The sequence below is a fragment of the Symsagittifera roscoffensis genome, chromosome 8 (assembly GCF_963678635.1).
Source record: "Symsagittifera roscoffensis chromosome 8, txSymRosc1.1, whole genome shotgun sequence".
Taxonomy (NCBI): domain Eukaryota; kingdom Metazoa; phylum Xenacoelomorpha; order Acoela; family Convolutidae; genus Symsagittifera; species Symsagittifera roscoffensis.
Genome location: NC_087069.1, coordinates 17486091 through 17500730, shown reverse-complemented (window position 1 = coordinate 17500730; position 14640 = coordinate 17486091). Strand labels below are relative to the sequence as shown.

At 34.7% G+C, this 14640-nt stretch overlaps 1 protein-coding gene across 1 annotated transcript in view; it reads right to left on the bottom strand.

Annotated features, from left to right (window-relative positions):
* Nucleotides 1-6178, bottom strand: part of LOC134853375 (uncharacterized) — a gene marked incomplete at its 3' end in the record, with an annotated part of 33950 nt that extends 27772 nt beyond the window's left edge. The window contains 2 exon segments of the mRNA XM_063869359.1: nucleotides 4974-5067; nucleotides 6034-6178. Of these exon segments, the coding sequence (XP_063725429.1) occupies nucleotides 4974-5067; nucleotides 6034-6079 (140 nt within the window).
* Nucleotides 6179-14640: the final 8462 nt, after the last annotated feature.

Genomic DNA, 14640 nt, shown 5'->3' with positions numbered 1-14640 from the left:
CTACCTCGAGTATGTTGGTTGGATATTTTAGTAAAAGAGTCTATTACAATATAATAATTTTTGTTCATTTCGAATCATTTTTGCTTCGAATTTATTGAGAACCGAAAAAAATGCAGTTTTCGGGCTCGTTCCAAGTATATGCAAAAGGGTCGAGTGATGTTGTTTCACATCCGTTTTCATATACAGGACAAGGTAATGGAATGTTTTGCCAGTTATTAACGGTGCCATCTTTTAGATTGACAGTTAAGGAAATATTTTGCATATATGATTCGAAAGTATCCAAATGGATCCAAGAACGATCGCTGCATTCGTTGTGGTATTCGCCATCAACTCTGCCTCTATTTGTATTTGTGACGATTTTTTCGTCGAAGCGAAAAGGAATATTTTTTGAGTATCCTAAGTTAACATATCCCCGTTCGGCGGCGTGCTTACAAGTATCAAGGGAAATGTGTATATCAGTTGTGATTTTTTTTTGGCGAGCGTCTATTCCGCTTGAATCGAAAGAATCACAAAACCATCGGATAGATTGGTGTTTTATACGATACATTGTCGCGTTAAATTTTGTACTATAATGCCGTTGGTAAAGAGTAACTTCGGCTGTAGTGGTTTCGATATTTTCAGGTTGTATTTTGCAGAGAGCTACTTTATTGAGTGCGAACATTTTATTCGATGTCATTAGTTGACAATCAAAACATGCAATTTTTAGATCTTCTGCTGTATTAGCTGTATTAGCGTAGAGATTGTCCTCTGGATTAAAAGCGCAGATTTATGGGGGAAATATTAAAATAGTGTATATAGCTAACCAAAAAAGTTTTAGTTCTAGACGGTGGCGGAAAATAGAAATTATACTAACTTTCAGCAAATCATCGATTACTTGGTCAGTTGATTGATCAAGGTCCATTATTTCACCTTCTTCGAGATCGGTGATTTTAGACATTTTTTTTGAAATTTTTTGATTTTTGCAATTGCTGAGAAGTATCAGAGGAAGGTTTTGGAGGTTGAGAAGTTTTTGAAAGAATGAACCTGGGCTTATTTTTGCTAGTTTATGTAGATCAGAGTCTGATAAAATTTGTTTGTTCAAGACAGGTTTTAGCAAAGCCGGCTGTTCAGTTATAATTGAAATACTATACTGTGCCATATTTGTTTTTACTGGCATGTGTCTACGGCCGTTGGGAGAGGTTTTATTTTCAATTTAAGACGATGCTTGAAACGATGCTTGAATCGATCTCTACCGTCAGTGAATCTTTTTAGGAAAAAATTTTTTAATTCAGGCCAAGTAGTAATATTAGTTACTTCATCGGTATACCATTCAAGAGCTGTTTCTGTTAATAGAGATCCAAACAAACTTTTTTGTCTGTGATCATAGTTAGGCTGAGCGCCAGCGTCTGTGGGTCGTTGCCCTAGTGAGAATACAATTTTATTCTCAACTGAAGTCCAAAATGCTTTTGCGTTTAGGTCTGAATTATTTCCTGAGAATGATACAAAAGACAAGTTAGGATGGGTGATTGGGTGATCGGCCATCTTACTTTTTTCAAGTTAAGATATCCAAATTAAAATTTTGAAATTTTGAAATTTGATAATTTCAACTTTATGAAAGTTTAAAAATTTGAAATTTTGATTATTTCAACTTTTGAATTTTTGATAATTTCAATTTTGTGGAATTTGATAGTTTCAATTTTGTAAAATTTGATAATTTCAACTTTTGAAATTTTCAACTTTTTGAAATTTTGATAATTTCAATTTTTGAAATTTTCAACTTTTTGAAATTTTTTAATTTCAATTTTTGAACATTTCAACTTTTTGAAATTTGGATGATTTGAGTGAATTTGAGTGAATTTTGAGTGAATTTCAGTGAAATTTGAGTGAATTTTTGAAACTTGTGTGCCTCATTGGTCGCACCAAATATTCCAATTAACTTGATATAACTTATTGCGATCGACCAAATCGCAGCTAGTTAGAACAAGGGGTCTTTCTGAATGTTGCTAAGACTTTCCTATTCTTATTCAACAGACAAAGTTTCTTTCACTCGTAAATAGGTATATTATTTCAAATATAGAGAACACACATCAATTTTATATCAAGAGACATTGGGGTATGGATTGATAGTTATCGAGATAGAGACTTGAGATTTCGGTTATTAGGATGGTTGGGGGTCTCAGTATGAGAGTGGTTGTGAGATTTGGGATTTTGAGAAAGTGTTAAAGTGATATTTGGTATATTTTCGCTTGCCTTATATACCATAGATTTTGATATTTTCAACATTCCATCTGTTGGTTAAACCAATCAGAAAGAAACAACACATGCTGTAATGTTTGCTTTTGGTGATGTTTTATCAATCGAGCAAACGCATAATTTCAAGTCAGAACATATGGTAAAAGTTTAAGAGTTATGTTTCTGATTTCAAGTCAGAACATGTGGTAAAATTTTAATAATTGTGTTTCTGATTTCGGTGAGCGTCTATTTGTCCTTTTGTCTATCCTTTTGTACTTTGTATGGCGTGTGGGGGGATGATTTTCATTAAAAAAATTTCAAATTTTGGAAAAAAAAAATTTTCATTTTATTTTTTCTTATATTTAATTTTTTTAATGTTATTACTGCTCCATAAACCTTAAAAGGCAGTCGGAACATTCAGGGCTTCGCCTTGATACGAGCAGTCTTGTTCAAGCTTTTAGGACTGGCATTCTAGATTACCCACACAGGGACATATCACCGTATCGCTGGCTAACCTTGAAAAATGAAATTCCAGTCTTTTTACTGATCGGCTAGCGGCAATTCTCGAATCCGAGTTTCGAAATTTTTGAAAAATTAAACGTTTCCTTCGAACAAGTTATTGATTTCTAAGCCTTCAATATCTTCGACTCGAGAGCCTGTTGATGATATTGTTGACACCATGTCAACTCGTGGGCAGTGCAAGTAATCATGCAAAACCGTCTCCCGTTCGGAGTGCATTTATCTCGTGTTGATGCTTATAGCACAATCTGTTGTACTGGCTGCTATCAATACCCCGCCACAAAAGCTTTCGTAGCAAAGATGTCAAAATAACAGATCTGTTTGAACTTAATTTTGCCGAAGAAACAATATTTTGACTTTCAGTTAGAAGCTCACGTCAAAAAGTCGGATTGTGACCTGTTCTTTGATTTTGAGCGTAATTAATTTTTTCGTTTCACAGATCGTATCAAGCGCGTGTCGCAAGTGTCGCAAACATGTTTCAACACTAAGTTACCTGGAAACTTGGATGGCCGTCATCTATTGATATTGTAGTTCTTTCGTCAACTGCACGTTGAGCTGCTGAAGCATTGATCATTTACATTCCCTGAGTCAATTGCAGTTCGCTGTAAATCCGGTATTGTCAGTTCTCCAAGTTGACCGTTTCGGGTTTGCGCATACATTCTTTGGTTGGCGCATGCAAGTTTTTGGTGCGAACTATTTTGTTCAAAATCATGTAACCATCAGGCGCAGCTCATCAGGCAAAGCTCTAATAAATCTGGTTAGTCCTGATTGGCTGCCCTACCACCCGCACCTTCCATATTGAAATCGTTCACTCCTTGAATACAAGCTTTCGTATGGTGGGCAACGAGCTGTTCTTCACGAACTGCGTTATACCGTCTTTTTTGGTCCGGGATGACTTTTGTGAGCCAGGAAAAATTTCTTCTCAAATGCTTCCACAAAAGGAGAAAGTATCTACCGGCCCTCTGGCTACATGAAGAAATAAAGTGAAACTTTAATCCACCACGAGTCCAAGATCCTGGTGAAAATTTGGGAAACAACTTCGCTGGTGTGGGCGAATCTTCAATGCGATAGTAGGTTGCCGTAAACTGGCCGAAAAATGTCTCGATCAAATTTTTTGCTTAACTGGAAACTTCTGCGAGTTTGCCGCCTTATACTTCAGGTGAGCTCAGACACTACCGATCTAGAATTGGTCACGTCCAATCATTTTCTTTTTCGTCAGCATTGCGCAAGTTTTCCGCCTCTGTTAGCTGACGATTTTTTTGGCCATCAGAAAGGGTACATGGACTGAGGAAGTAAGTTCCTTCATTCAAAATCAACCATAAGTGGGGATCTCCACCTGAGCATGAGTTCAGGACTGGTAGTCTTGTGTGGTTAGTTGAACCGGTTAGCACAATAGGTTTCGAACCCCCTGCTCGTGTCGTTCCGTTCGATCACGGCAAAGATCGATAAGCTCGATCCGATAGTTCTCTCTTTCGGTCGAGGGTTAAGCGAATGAAATTAACGTATAGAAAATTATAGTATCACTTGAACCTTTTATAAAATGTCGCTCAAATAAAATTCTATTGCGGTGCTGTTGCGGTGCTCAACCAGAAATCAAAATCAATTCCTCGGGATGGGTCCGAACCCCGCCATGTTTATTGCTTATATAGTGTTTTTTTATACTGAAATGCTGAATCGTGGCTGGATCAACATTCACAGGCGTTTTTTTTGTTTTTTTTTCCATCCTAAAACTTTACGTAACCTTGGCCAACTTTGAACGCTAAGTTATTTTCAAGACTTTAAATTACTTGTGAGATCCATGGTATGATTTTTCTGTCGTACTTTTCAAGTTGTTGAATCTTCTAACTGAGCCATATCTTTGATTGAACCTTCGAAAACTGTATTTTTTCACGACCAACAACTGGAGTTTTTCATATTAAAAAAGTCATAATAAATATGGGAATTTTTTTCAGCTATTTTTCTACAGAAACTATCATTAGACACGATGTGGTCAAGAAGTTATCTAAATCGGGTCTAATTCAAATTTTGACATAAAATCAAAAAGGAAAATTAATTTTAGGTTTTGGTTCTACGGTAAAAACTCTCGAAATCCTAGAGTAAACTACCCAATCAGGCTTTCTCTTCAAATATTTGACGTTGAGGTAATATAATAAGAAGAATCAATCTGTCTTTTGGTGATTTAAAAAAATTCTACGTGGACTACCTCGACACCGGTGATTCTAATAAAACTCTAACGTTCTTACTTTAAATTGCGACATTCTGCTCCCTGTTTTGTTTTGGGATCTGTCAAAATGAACTCGACAGAATCGTAAGGCAAGGCGTCGTTAATTATGAAGGCTGAAACAAAGTAACGTTGAGCGCCATACAGAAGTTTTAATTTTAATCCTTCCACTAGGTGGGGCAGTTTTAGCAATCCAAAATTTTTCAGAGCAATTTTTTTTAATGTGTAAACTTTCCTTGCTGAAATAAATGGTTAGATTATTCTAACAGTAAACATATAAAAAAGATCTGACGTATCAGCTGATTTTGGATTAAGGCACCTAAGCGATGTGCTTCACTTTGAAAAACTAACTTCCGAGTCAATTGAACATCCCTTCATTTCGTGGGGTAACATGCTGCTCCAGCCGTCCAAAAACTTTTTTTTCATCAAACTCAATTTCTAAAATTTTTCCTGTTAGTGTGATAATGTGAGTCGGGATACACTCAACTAACCAGGCTAAAGGCAAACTCATTACAAAATGATTTGTTTTTATTTATCGAGAAAACATAAGAACCTGATAAAGGAAAAATCCAACTTTTTCGCAAATGCTTTCAGCTCCCATTTTGTTCAAAATACTTTTGAAAAACTTTAAAAAAAGAATGTGTGCTTGAAAAAAATTTTATACACAGAAAACCCGATTGGGCCCATATCTGCAATTACATAAGTTTTATTAAAGTTGAGTTTGAAAAAAAATGATGAGTTCATTCAACTTAGGCAGTAGATAAAAATCAACGTGACCTTTTTTCAACGTGAACGCTTTTTGGATTGTTTTTTTCTTTCATGTCGTTAATGAGTAAGAGCTCCTCGAAAAAAAAACGTTCAGTCAGGTGACCTGCAAAACCCTACCAGACAACCTAAGATTACAGCTAGCTCAAACTCTTTGGCAACTTTGAAAAAAAAACATTGAGAAAACCGGCAAACATGCCTCAAAGTATCCCAAAAAATAGGTTTTTGTTTTGTTGTTTATTCATAAAAAGACAACCGTGGGAAATTCCGATTTAAAAAAAAAACAGAACGGTTTCTATTAATCAAATATAACTCACGGTAAACAAGGAAAAGGAAAAGCAGGTTTGGTCGAATAAACTGCATTATACTTGAAAAATTGCTTTTCGAATTCGAATTTTGCACATTTCAACCTCGGGAGAATAAGCAAGCAAATTTCAAGAAACTCAGGTGATTGTCAAACGAAATTTAAATAAACATCTAAAAGATGTTATATCTTGCTAAGCGGTTCTCTGACAAAAACAAATAAATGGTTTAATAGCATGAACAAAACTGAATTGCTGATTAAGCAAACTTATACCGGTATCGAGCTCTCATTGATAATAATATCTGAGAACTTGCAAACTTAGTCTTTAAATGGATTAAATTTTTTTAAGGTTTAGTTAAAAATGGTCATAAATTCTCTGTATTTTTGTTGCGACTTTCGATACGAATGTAACGGAATATTTGTGCTCGGGGTGGGTTTTTTTTTCAGACAAATTTCGATTTTTTAACTAGCCATTTTTGACGGAAGTTTTCTATATCATTCGAAAGTTATTGTTGTCTTGAGCTCAAACTTGAAAAGATATTTCACCTGTGATCCTTTTTCGTAAAGTTACAGGGGTTTAAAGATTACCATTTTGGCCAATTTGGTACAATTAACGCGCGATATATTTCGCGCTATTGGAACCTGATCTTGATCTAAACTATGTTTTATGATTGGATAAATTGGATATTTTACCACTGTAAAGTATTTAATATTAACCAATCATGATCTATCTAACTAACAACCCACTTATTTGTAAGTGCTGAAATTACTTGTAATTTCAGCTCCAGAGAGATTTGAAATTAACTTAGAAATTAGTTGTCTCTCCAAGAGAAATTCAGCAGCCGCAACAAACCAGTATACCCTAGATCTATTGAGCCTAGCAGAGACTAGTTAAACACCCTGAGACTAGAAAGTATAAGAGTAAGATTAGGATTGGTATTAGACTAAGAAGTTGCACGAATCTATCCGGCCGAAAAAAAGATAGCGTGATGAGCAGACGGTGTACCCTATCCGAAATTATTCTATGAGTTAACCACATCGGTTATAACTCATCTGGTGCGACCCTTTCGATCATCTTGAGCCTTCATTATTCAAAATAACATGCTCACAAAACACGCAACAATTTAGTTCAAACTCAGACAATAGGCTTCATTCAATCCGTCACCTTCTATAACTAAAACGCCAACCTATTAGACGAAAGATATTAAACTCCAGGCATATCTATAACTATAACTTTACAACCTCCAGGTCAAAAATAAGCAAACCACTCAAACTTGACAACTAAAATAAAAACCACCATAATATCATAACCCTCCCCTATCTAATAACGCAAAGATCAACAATATTTTCCCAACTTAGACCTCGAAACCCTCCAACCAAAAATGGTATGTTAGCCTAAAGTAAAAATACGACCATATTCATTTGGCCTAAAGTACAAATATCTCAAAAAAACCCAGATCACCCAACAAATAAAAATAAACCAAAGATGACCTTTCGAACACCATAAAATTAGCCCCCAACAACTGTTCACAAAACTCAACCCATTTGTCAAAAAACCAATAAATAACTCGACCACACTTGAATATTGTCTCAAACAACAAAAAATATTCGACCAAGAGATCATTTCTTAAATGCTCTTCTCTCGATCAGTTAATCTCTTTGAAAATACAATTTTCAACATTTTCATAAACTTTTTCACAATACTTAAACTTTTATTCATTTTTCTATTTGATACTTTTGAAGCTTATATAATAATTTTAATCATTTTTGCAACATTTTTTTAAATTTTCTACTCCCTATTTGATTTATATCTCCAACTTTCCCAAATCATTGACCATATTCACAGGTACGATAACCCAAATTTTATTTAAATGATACGAACAATTTTTAATAGAACAAATATTTTTTTTTACTATTTGTAATTTTTATAACATTTTTATCATCCCTAAAATTGACAATGTGCAAATGTATAAAAAAGGCAATAATAACATTCGCCTTAGCAACAATCCTTTTAATTCTTTTCCTTGGAGAATACTACAGTAAACATAAATTTTTTCACTAGAAAAAACAAATGAAAATACTTTCAAAAAATGCTAACCAACAACCACAAAATCAGTCTTTACCGACATCTCATCAACAATACCTACAACTACCTAAAATCCCCAAACATCCACACGAATTTCTTTCCAAGATAACCCATACACTTTTGAAGAACGACACGCTCGCTTATCTGAACCATTAGAACCAGTTCAGCGACAGGCAACCCTAAGTGAACCAACATATAATTTATACCCAACATTACCACAAAAATTAAGTAGAGTAAGAAACATTAGTAAAAACTAAAATACAGTTGAAATAAATAGTCAAATTATACATCCACGACGAAATAGAAATTTTCAAACCCCCCGAGTCCATTTTGATATACCCCAATCCCCATCACCAAACACTCCAGAAAACCCAAATAGCATATTACCGGAAACCCCTACACTTCTTTCACAACGTAGCACCTCAAGTCTACCCTCAGATTACTTAGGTTCAACACCAACATCTGAACAAACACGTGACAATCCCTTTAACCCCCCCAAACAAACATCACGATTACCATATTGCGCAACACACTCATTCACACAAGGTGAACCAAATTTAGTAAATGACCCAATAGATATTTCTACGGATACAACATTATCATCACTACCAGAAACATTATCACTACCATCAACACCATCAATAAGCCAGATTTCAAAGACGCCCTTACCCCTAAATTTTCCAAATAACCTCGACGCTAGATATCGAGAACAATCATCAACAAATATCCCTTTAAGATTAAATTGGAACACGTTCACAGCACCCCCACCATTATTTGGACAACATCAAGAAAGTAACTGACTGCACAATTGGGCACTTAATAGACTACAATACACAATATAGACAAGACATCCAAGAAGACATTCGTGACCATAACATCCAAATACTCCAACAAAATAGTCTACAATTAAAATTCGAAATCACGATTAAACTTAACAACATTGTTCAACATCCTTACCCATTAAACCCACCCAATATAACAGCTCAATCGCTACCACCACCATTTATAACAACTGAAGTAATATATAAGTACGACAGATATACCAAAAAGACAATTGGTTACATCACATTTTATAACCCATACTCAGGATTATCATACACATGTATATTCTAAAAATATTAACTTTTCAACAAATCCTTTTTCTAATATTTTCCGAACAGAACACAAATCCTTCTCCTCGTACAGGACCCCAGGATTTATTAGTAACACACTACGCTTGTGAAGAAAATGAACAAAAAACACTACACAAATATGCAATAAATCAAGTATCACAATGCGAAACAGAACCACAAGCTATAGAAACTACAAATGTAATAGCGACACTATATTCAAAAGCCCGAGCAACAACAGTCGCAGGATATAAGTTTACAGCAACATTTTCTGAAAAGAAAGTACATTGTTCACAAGTTTCAAACGGAAATAAAAACAGACTTGACCACGAATCATTCTATCAAAGTAATATAGAACAACTTCTACATCTAAATCCCGATGATTGTAAAAACGAGCTACTCAGACTGAATATTACAAGAAATAAAAACACCGATAGAAAACTAGTATATTTTCAAGTCTTTGCCGATTCTGTACATCAAGCAGAGCTTGAAAGATATCAAGGACATATAAAACTAGATGAAAAATACCCATACAACGGCGCACACGGAAGATTAACTTATGATATACACGATAAGCACTGGATACCACACATTGGAATAAATAATCCATCAAACTGCAAAGCAGACACAAAAAATAAAGGATATCAAGAAATAATGTTTTTCGATTGGAAAATACAACTCGAAAAAATACAACTCACACGAGATTTAACCGACAACACAATGATATATCAAGGAATTAGATTACCTTGTAAAAACGATCAAGGTGATTGTGATCCTACAACACGGACACAAGCAACAATTGTTTGGTTTCCCGAAGATACATGCACAACATTTCAAGTAGCAAAAAAAAAACGCTCGAATGATAAAATTTCACGAAAAATATTTTATAGAATCAATTCCATCTGAACAAGTCCATCCATCACGAAAACAAAGTAATGATTTCCGAAATATCCATAATATAGAAAATAAATTAACACGTTTCCAAATATATCAAGAAACAGAAATCGCATGCAAATACAGGAACCCACTTTACAAAACACAATATTCTGAAATACTAGTTGAATACGACAAAGGTTTCGACATGACCACTGGAAAAAAAAATTTGACCCCTATGCCACAAGTCAACCTCTAAACGAAGAAACATCATATGTACCAGTTAACTTTGAAAAAGCACAGGTCAACCTGGTGGAAAACTAAAGCCACATGACACTAGAAGTACACGTTTACAAGAACTATCACTAATGAATAACACATTAATTTTGGTAATATCCACTATGATATCCACTTAGATATGAAATTAGACTACACGATTAGTCGGATTTTTCAAGAAATGTCACTCTCCGAATTAGAAACACTTCACCAACTATGCGAATTGGAAAGGACACAAATCCTACAATCACTCGCACTAGCAGTATTCAAAATACCCTTCGCAGGATATTTATTGTCAGGAAATAGATCAAAAGTCCTAGACTACGAAGGAAACATTTTATGGTTTTATACTTGTACCAAAAGAGTATCACCACTTTATGTTTTTGAAGATAAACGCTGCTATAAAAGAATCCTTATCTTCTACAAAAATAAAGTACATTTTGTTGACACACTTTCAAGACGAACATATTTTCGGGATACCGCAGTCCCATGTGGATCAGAAAATAGCCACAATGTAGTACAATTGAATCCTGACGAAGATAAATATTATCTTCTTACTCCATATCCTACGTTAATGCAATCACTCAAAAAATTTTTACCCAAAAGCATCAGAGCTATTGCTCGAAATCCAAATATTGATTTACAATCAATTGGAATATAATCAAAATCAGATATCCAACACCACAATAGAACACAACAATTCCAAGAATTATTAACACAAATGGACACTATACAAAGACAGTCAATTGACCAGAATTTACGAAAACTTGCCGAAACCGCAGGATTTGCAGATATTTGTACACAAGATTATAGCGGATATTTTAGAGACATTAAAGACTATATATATCTAAACGGTGAAAAATACAGACCACAAGATATTTTACCTATAAATATTTTTAGCTTTGTTACTCTAAAAAATGAAATTCTCGATTTTCTAGGATGGCCCTATTACATCTTAGAAAAATTGACTATCCTATACGCAATGTTTAACTTTATAGGATTTCTTTTTTCTTTTTTAAAACGAATCTATAATACATGCGCTATACACACACAAGTAAATAGACAAGCAAGTGTAGCACTCATACTATTTGCAGGATTTTTTGGAATTTTTTCTTCATCAATAAACAAAATTCTTCTAGACGCACAAATAAAAGAATATAATACAAAAATAGCGACAAGACAGAACACGTACGACGAAGAACATAATAACATAGAAGTAACACCTACCGCACCACAGTTACCACCTCTACCACATAACCATCCATTATCCTTAGTCCCACGTAATTTCCAAAACCTACCAATAACACATAACCCAAAATTTAGACCAAATATATCGCAAAGTCCCATACAACATATAATGACACATCATTCACAAGATGACAATACATAGGAACAAATTAAAGAACAACCCCATACCACCGCTTTTCAGTCTCAAAATAAACATTTTTTTTAGCCTACGATGAGCCGACAACTTGGATCCCTTCACCGATCAAATTCCCACCCAACCAACCTCCATTTTCCAATCCCAATAATCCCACTTTTTGCTTTCCCACCACCCGATTTCCCAATTATTAATACTTCATCAAGCATGAATTCGGATACTAACTCAGAATTTTTAGTTTTATACTCCATCTCACAACTCAATAACCCTAATATAGAAACCCCTGACGAATTTGTAGACTCCGAACCATCTCCATCTCATTATTTTCAAACCAACTCCTCAGTTTTTTCAAAACCCCCTTTTCAACCAATCCCACCAAATAATTCATTCCCATCCGTTTCCACTCCTTCTTATGCTTCGCAAGTAACCCCAAGCTACTCTGCACTTCATTCCGAACGATCATCTAATAATTCTCCAGACACCCCCCAAATTTCCCAGGAACTTGATAATTTTATCACCCTAAAACAACAGTTAATACATTTAACACCCTCACCATACATCAAATTTCATCCACAATAGAATCCTCAAACACACCTCCTCCTACACCCTCCTCAGCTTACACTGCATCATTAGCTCAATCATCCACATCCACCGAAACATCTAATTGCACTAACCGACCTTATCGCACTTTTAAAAGAAAATTCCCGAACCATCCATTCCCGACCAAACCAGGAACAGCCTGCGAATATATTAATCATCCACAACACGCCAACACGAAAGACTTTCTAGCAATCACCTTACCCTCATTTCCTCAATATACATTAAATACACCTAACGACACTAACGACACACGTAGTTTTGTAGTTGAACATGTTTTAATGCCCACACTTCATTGGACAGCATATTATCATTTCACTAACCCCCTTTGCCTGCCATTGACCAATACTCATAACGAAATAGAAAAGAACAAAAACATGTTATACAGACTCACTACAACACTAACACCTAGACAATTTACTTACGTAGGATATAAAAAATTACTAAAAACATTCGCTGCCCCCCGAGCTAACGAATTTACAATAGAATATTACGACTTTAATATCATCCGAATTAATCAAGACCAATTTCTAGATGACGACCGCTTCGCTAACCCACAACTAACAGAAAAATTTTTCATCAAAACGTCATATGTATTCACACTTAATATTTTTGATAAAAAATATGATCACATCATCTCTGAAGCACTAAATGATATTCAAGCTTACGAAAGTTTTAAAGACAAATTTCAGTTATTTTCACTAACCTTTCACTTCCTTGCACCACATGAACGCGATTTGCACTGTTCACACGACATTATGTTACGCACTAAACAGACTCATACATATACATACTATCGTTTCATACAAAATCATTTTGATTTAGATACTCCATCAAGACAACCACCATCGTTTTCAGTTTCTTAACTCGAAGTACACTTCACCATTTTTTCTTAATTTCACCTATTGCATCAAGGATACTAACCTCCACGGCATCCTCCGCAATTATGACCCAGTAACACAAATGTATATATTTTGTCCCATCACGAAGACCTTGAACGCCGAAGAATCCAGACCCTTCCTTATCCCACATGAATTTATCCATCCTATAGAAATCTCAATATTAGAATTCATACACAATACTAAATATAATCACCTCATGAGTTTGCAGTAGGCACCGAAGAACTAAAAACCATTAAAGCACTTCAATTGCTTTGGCCACTGCTCCAAACTAAAAACATCATTCGCATACTAGCAAAATTACTAACAACATCGGACATGATACACGACATCTTCCCCCACGGCTTTTTCCAAGACGATTAACAGGTAAATATAATTTAAGAATATTCTTCACTTATTATTTAAGTTAGTACTAACCATTCTTTATTCATGTTTCTTTTACATTTCTAGCTTCATACCACAATCATCTGCAAAAAAACAGAAAAGAAAAATATAAAATAGACTTGTAAAAACTCTTTAAAACTTCATTAAATGTCTTGCACAATAAAATATAATAAAATTCATACCAAATGTAGTAAATTAATTTATGAATTGTTTCCCCATGAAGCAGTAAAATTAATTACAATGAAAATTTATAACTTAAAATTTCCCCAAAAAGGCAGAAAAATTGAAATTCTATGTAATAAATTGATAAAATGAAAATGCAGTACTAACCTTTTGATATTTTCATTCACTCGCACAAGAATTCTATCCAAACTCGCACAGCTCGCCCACGAAGAATTGCTTCAATAATGATTTTAAGTTTCAAATTTTCCCACTCAACAACTCTAACACGTGATAACAAGTTTCAAACTTTCCTTTAACCCGGATGGAAAGGAATTATATACTAAACCAAACTAACCAACGCAGCTTACTAAACACCATAAATCATAAAATAACAGCATGACTAAGAAAAGAAAACCAACGGTACCCAAACCGGATTAACCCAGTTTAAAACTGGATAATTTATTCTTTTGAAGACTATTATAAAGTCTAAGAAAGAAATAATAAAACACAAAAAAGTCGCAAGACAAACCCATACCAAGAACAATTTTATTTTGGAAAAAGGACACAACCAAAGAAACATAAGAAAGACCAACATAAACCCAACATAAAACGTTATCACATAACAGGACCTCTCAAAGAAACCGCACGAAATCATACTCCCACTCCTGGCCTAACCCACCAGAGAGGACGTCCTGAGCCGGCTCTATAGCCGGCCTAACCCACCGCGCTACATCCACGCTTTGTGACCGCACTTCTATTTGTAATAGGAGGTACTCAAGGGTGAGTAACTCTTCAAAATAACCGAACTAAAACAAAATGCTTTTGTGAAAACAACTAACTAAATTCATGATTA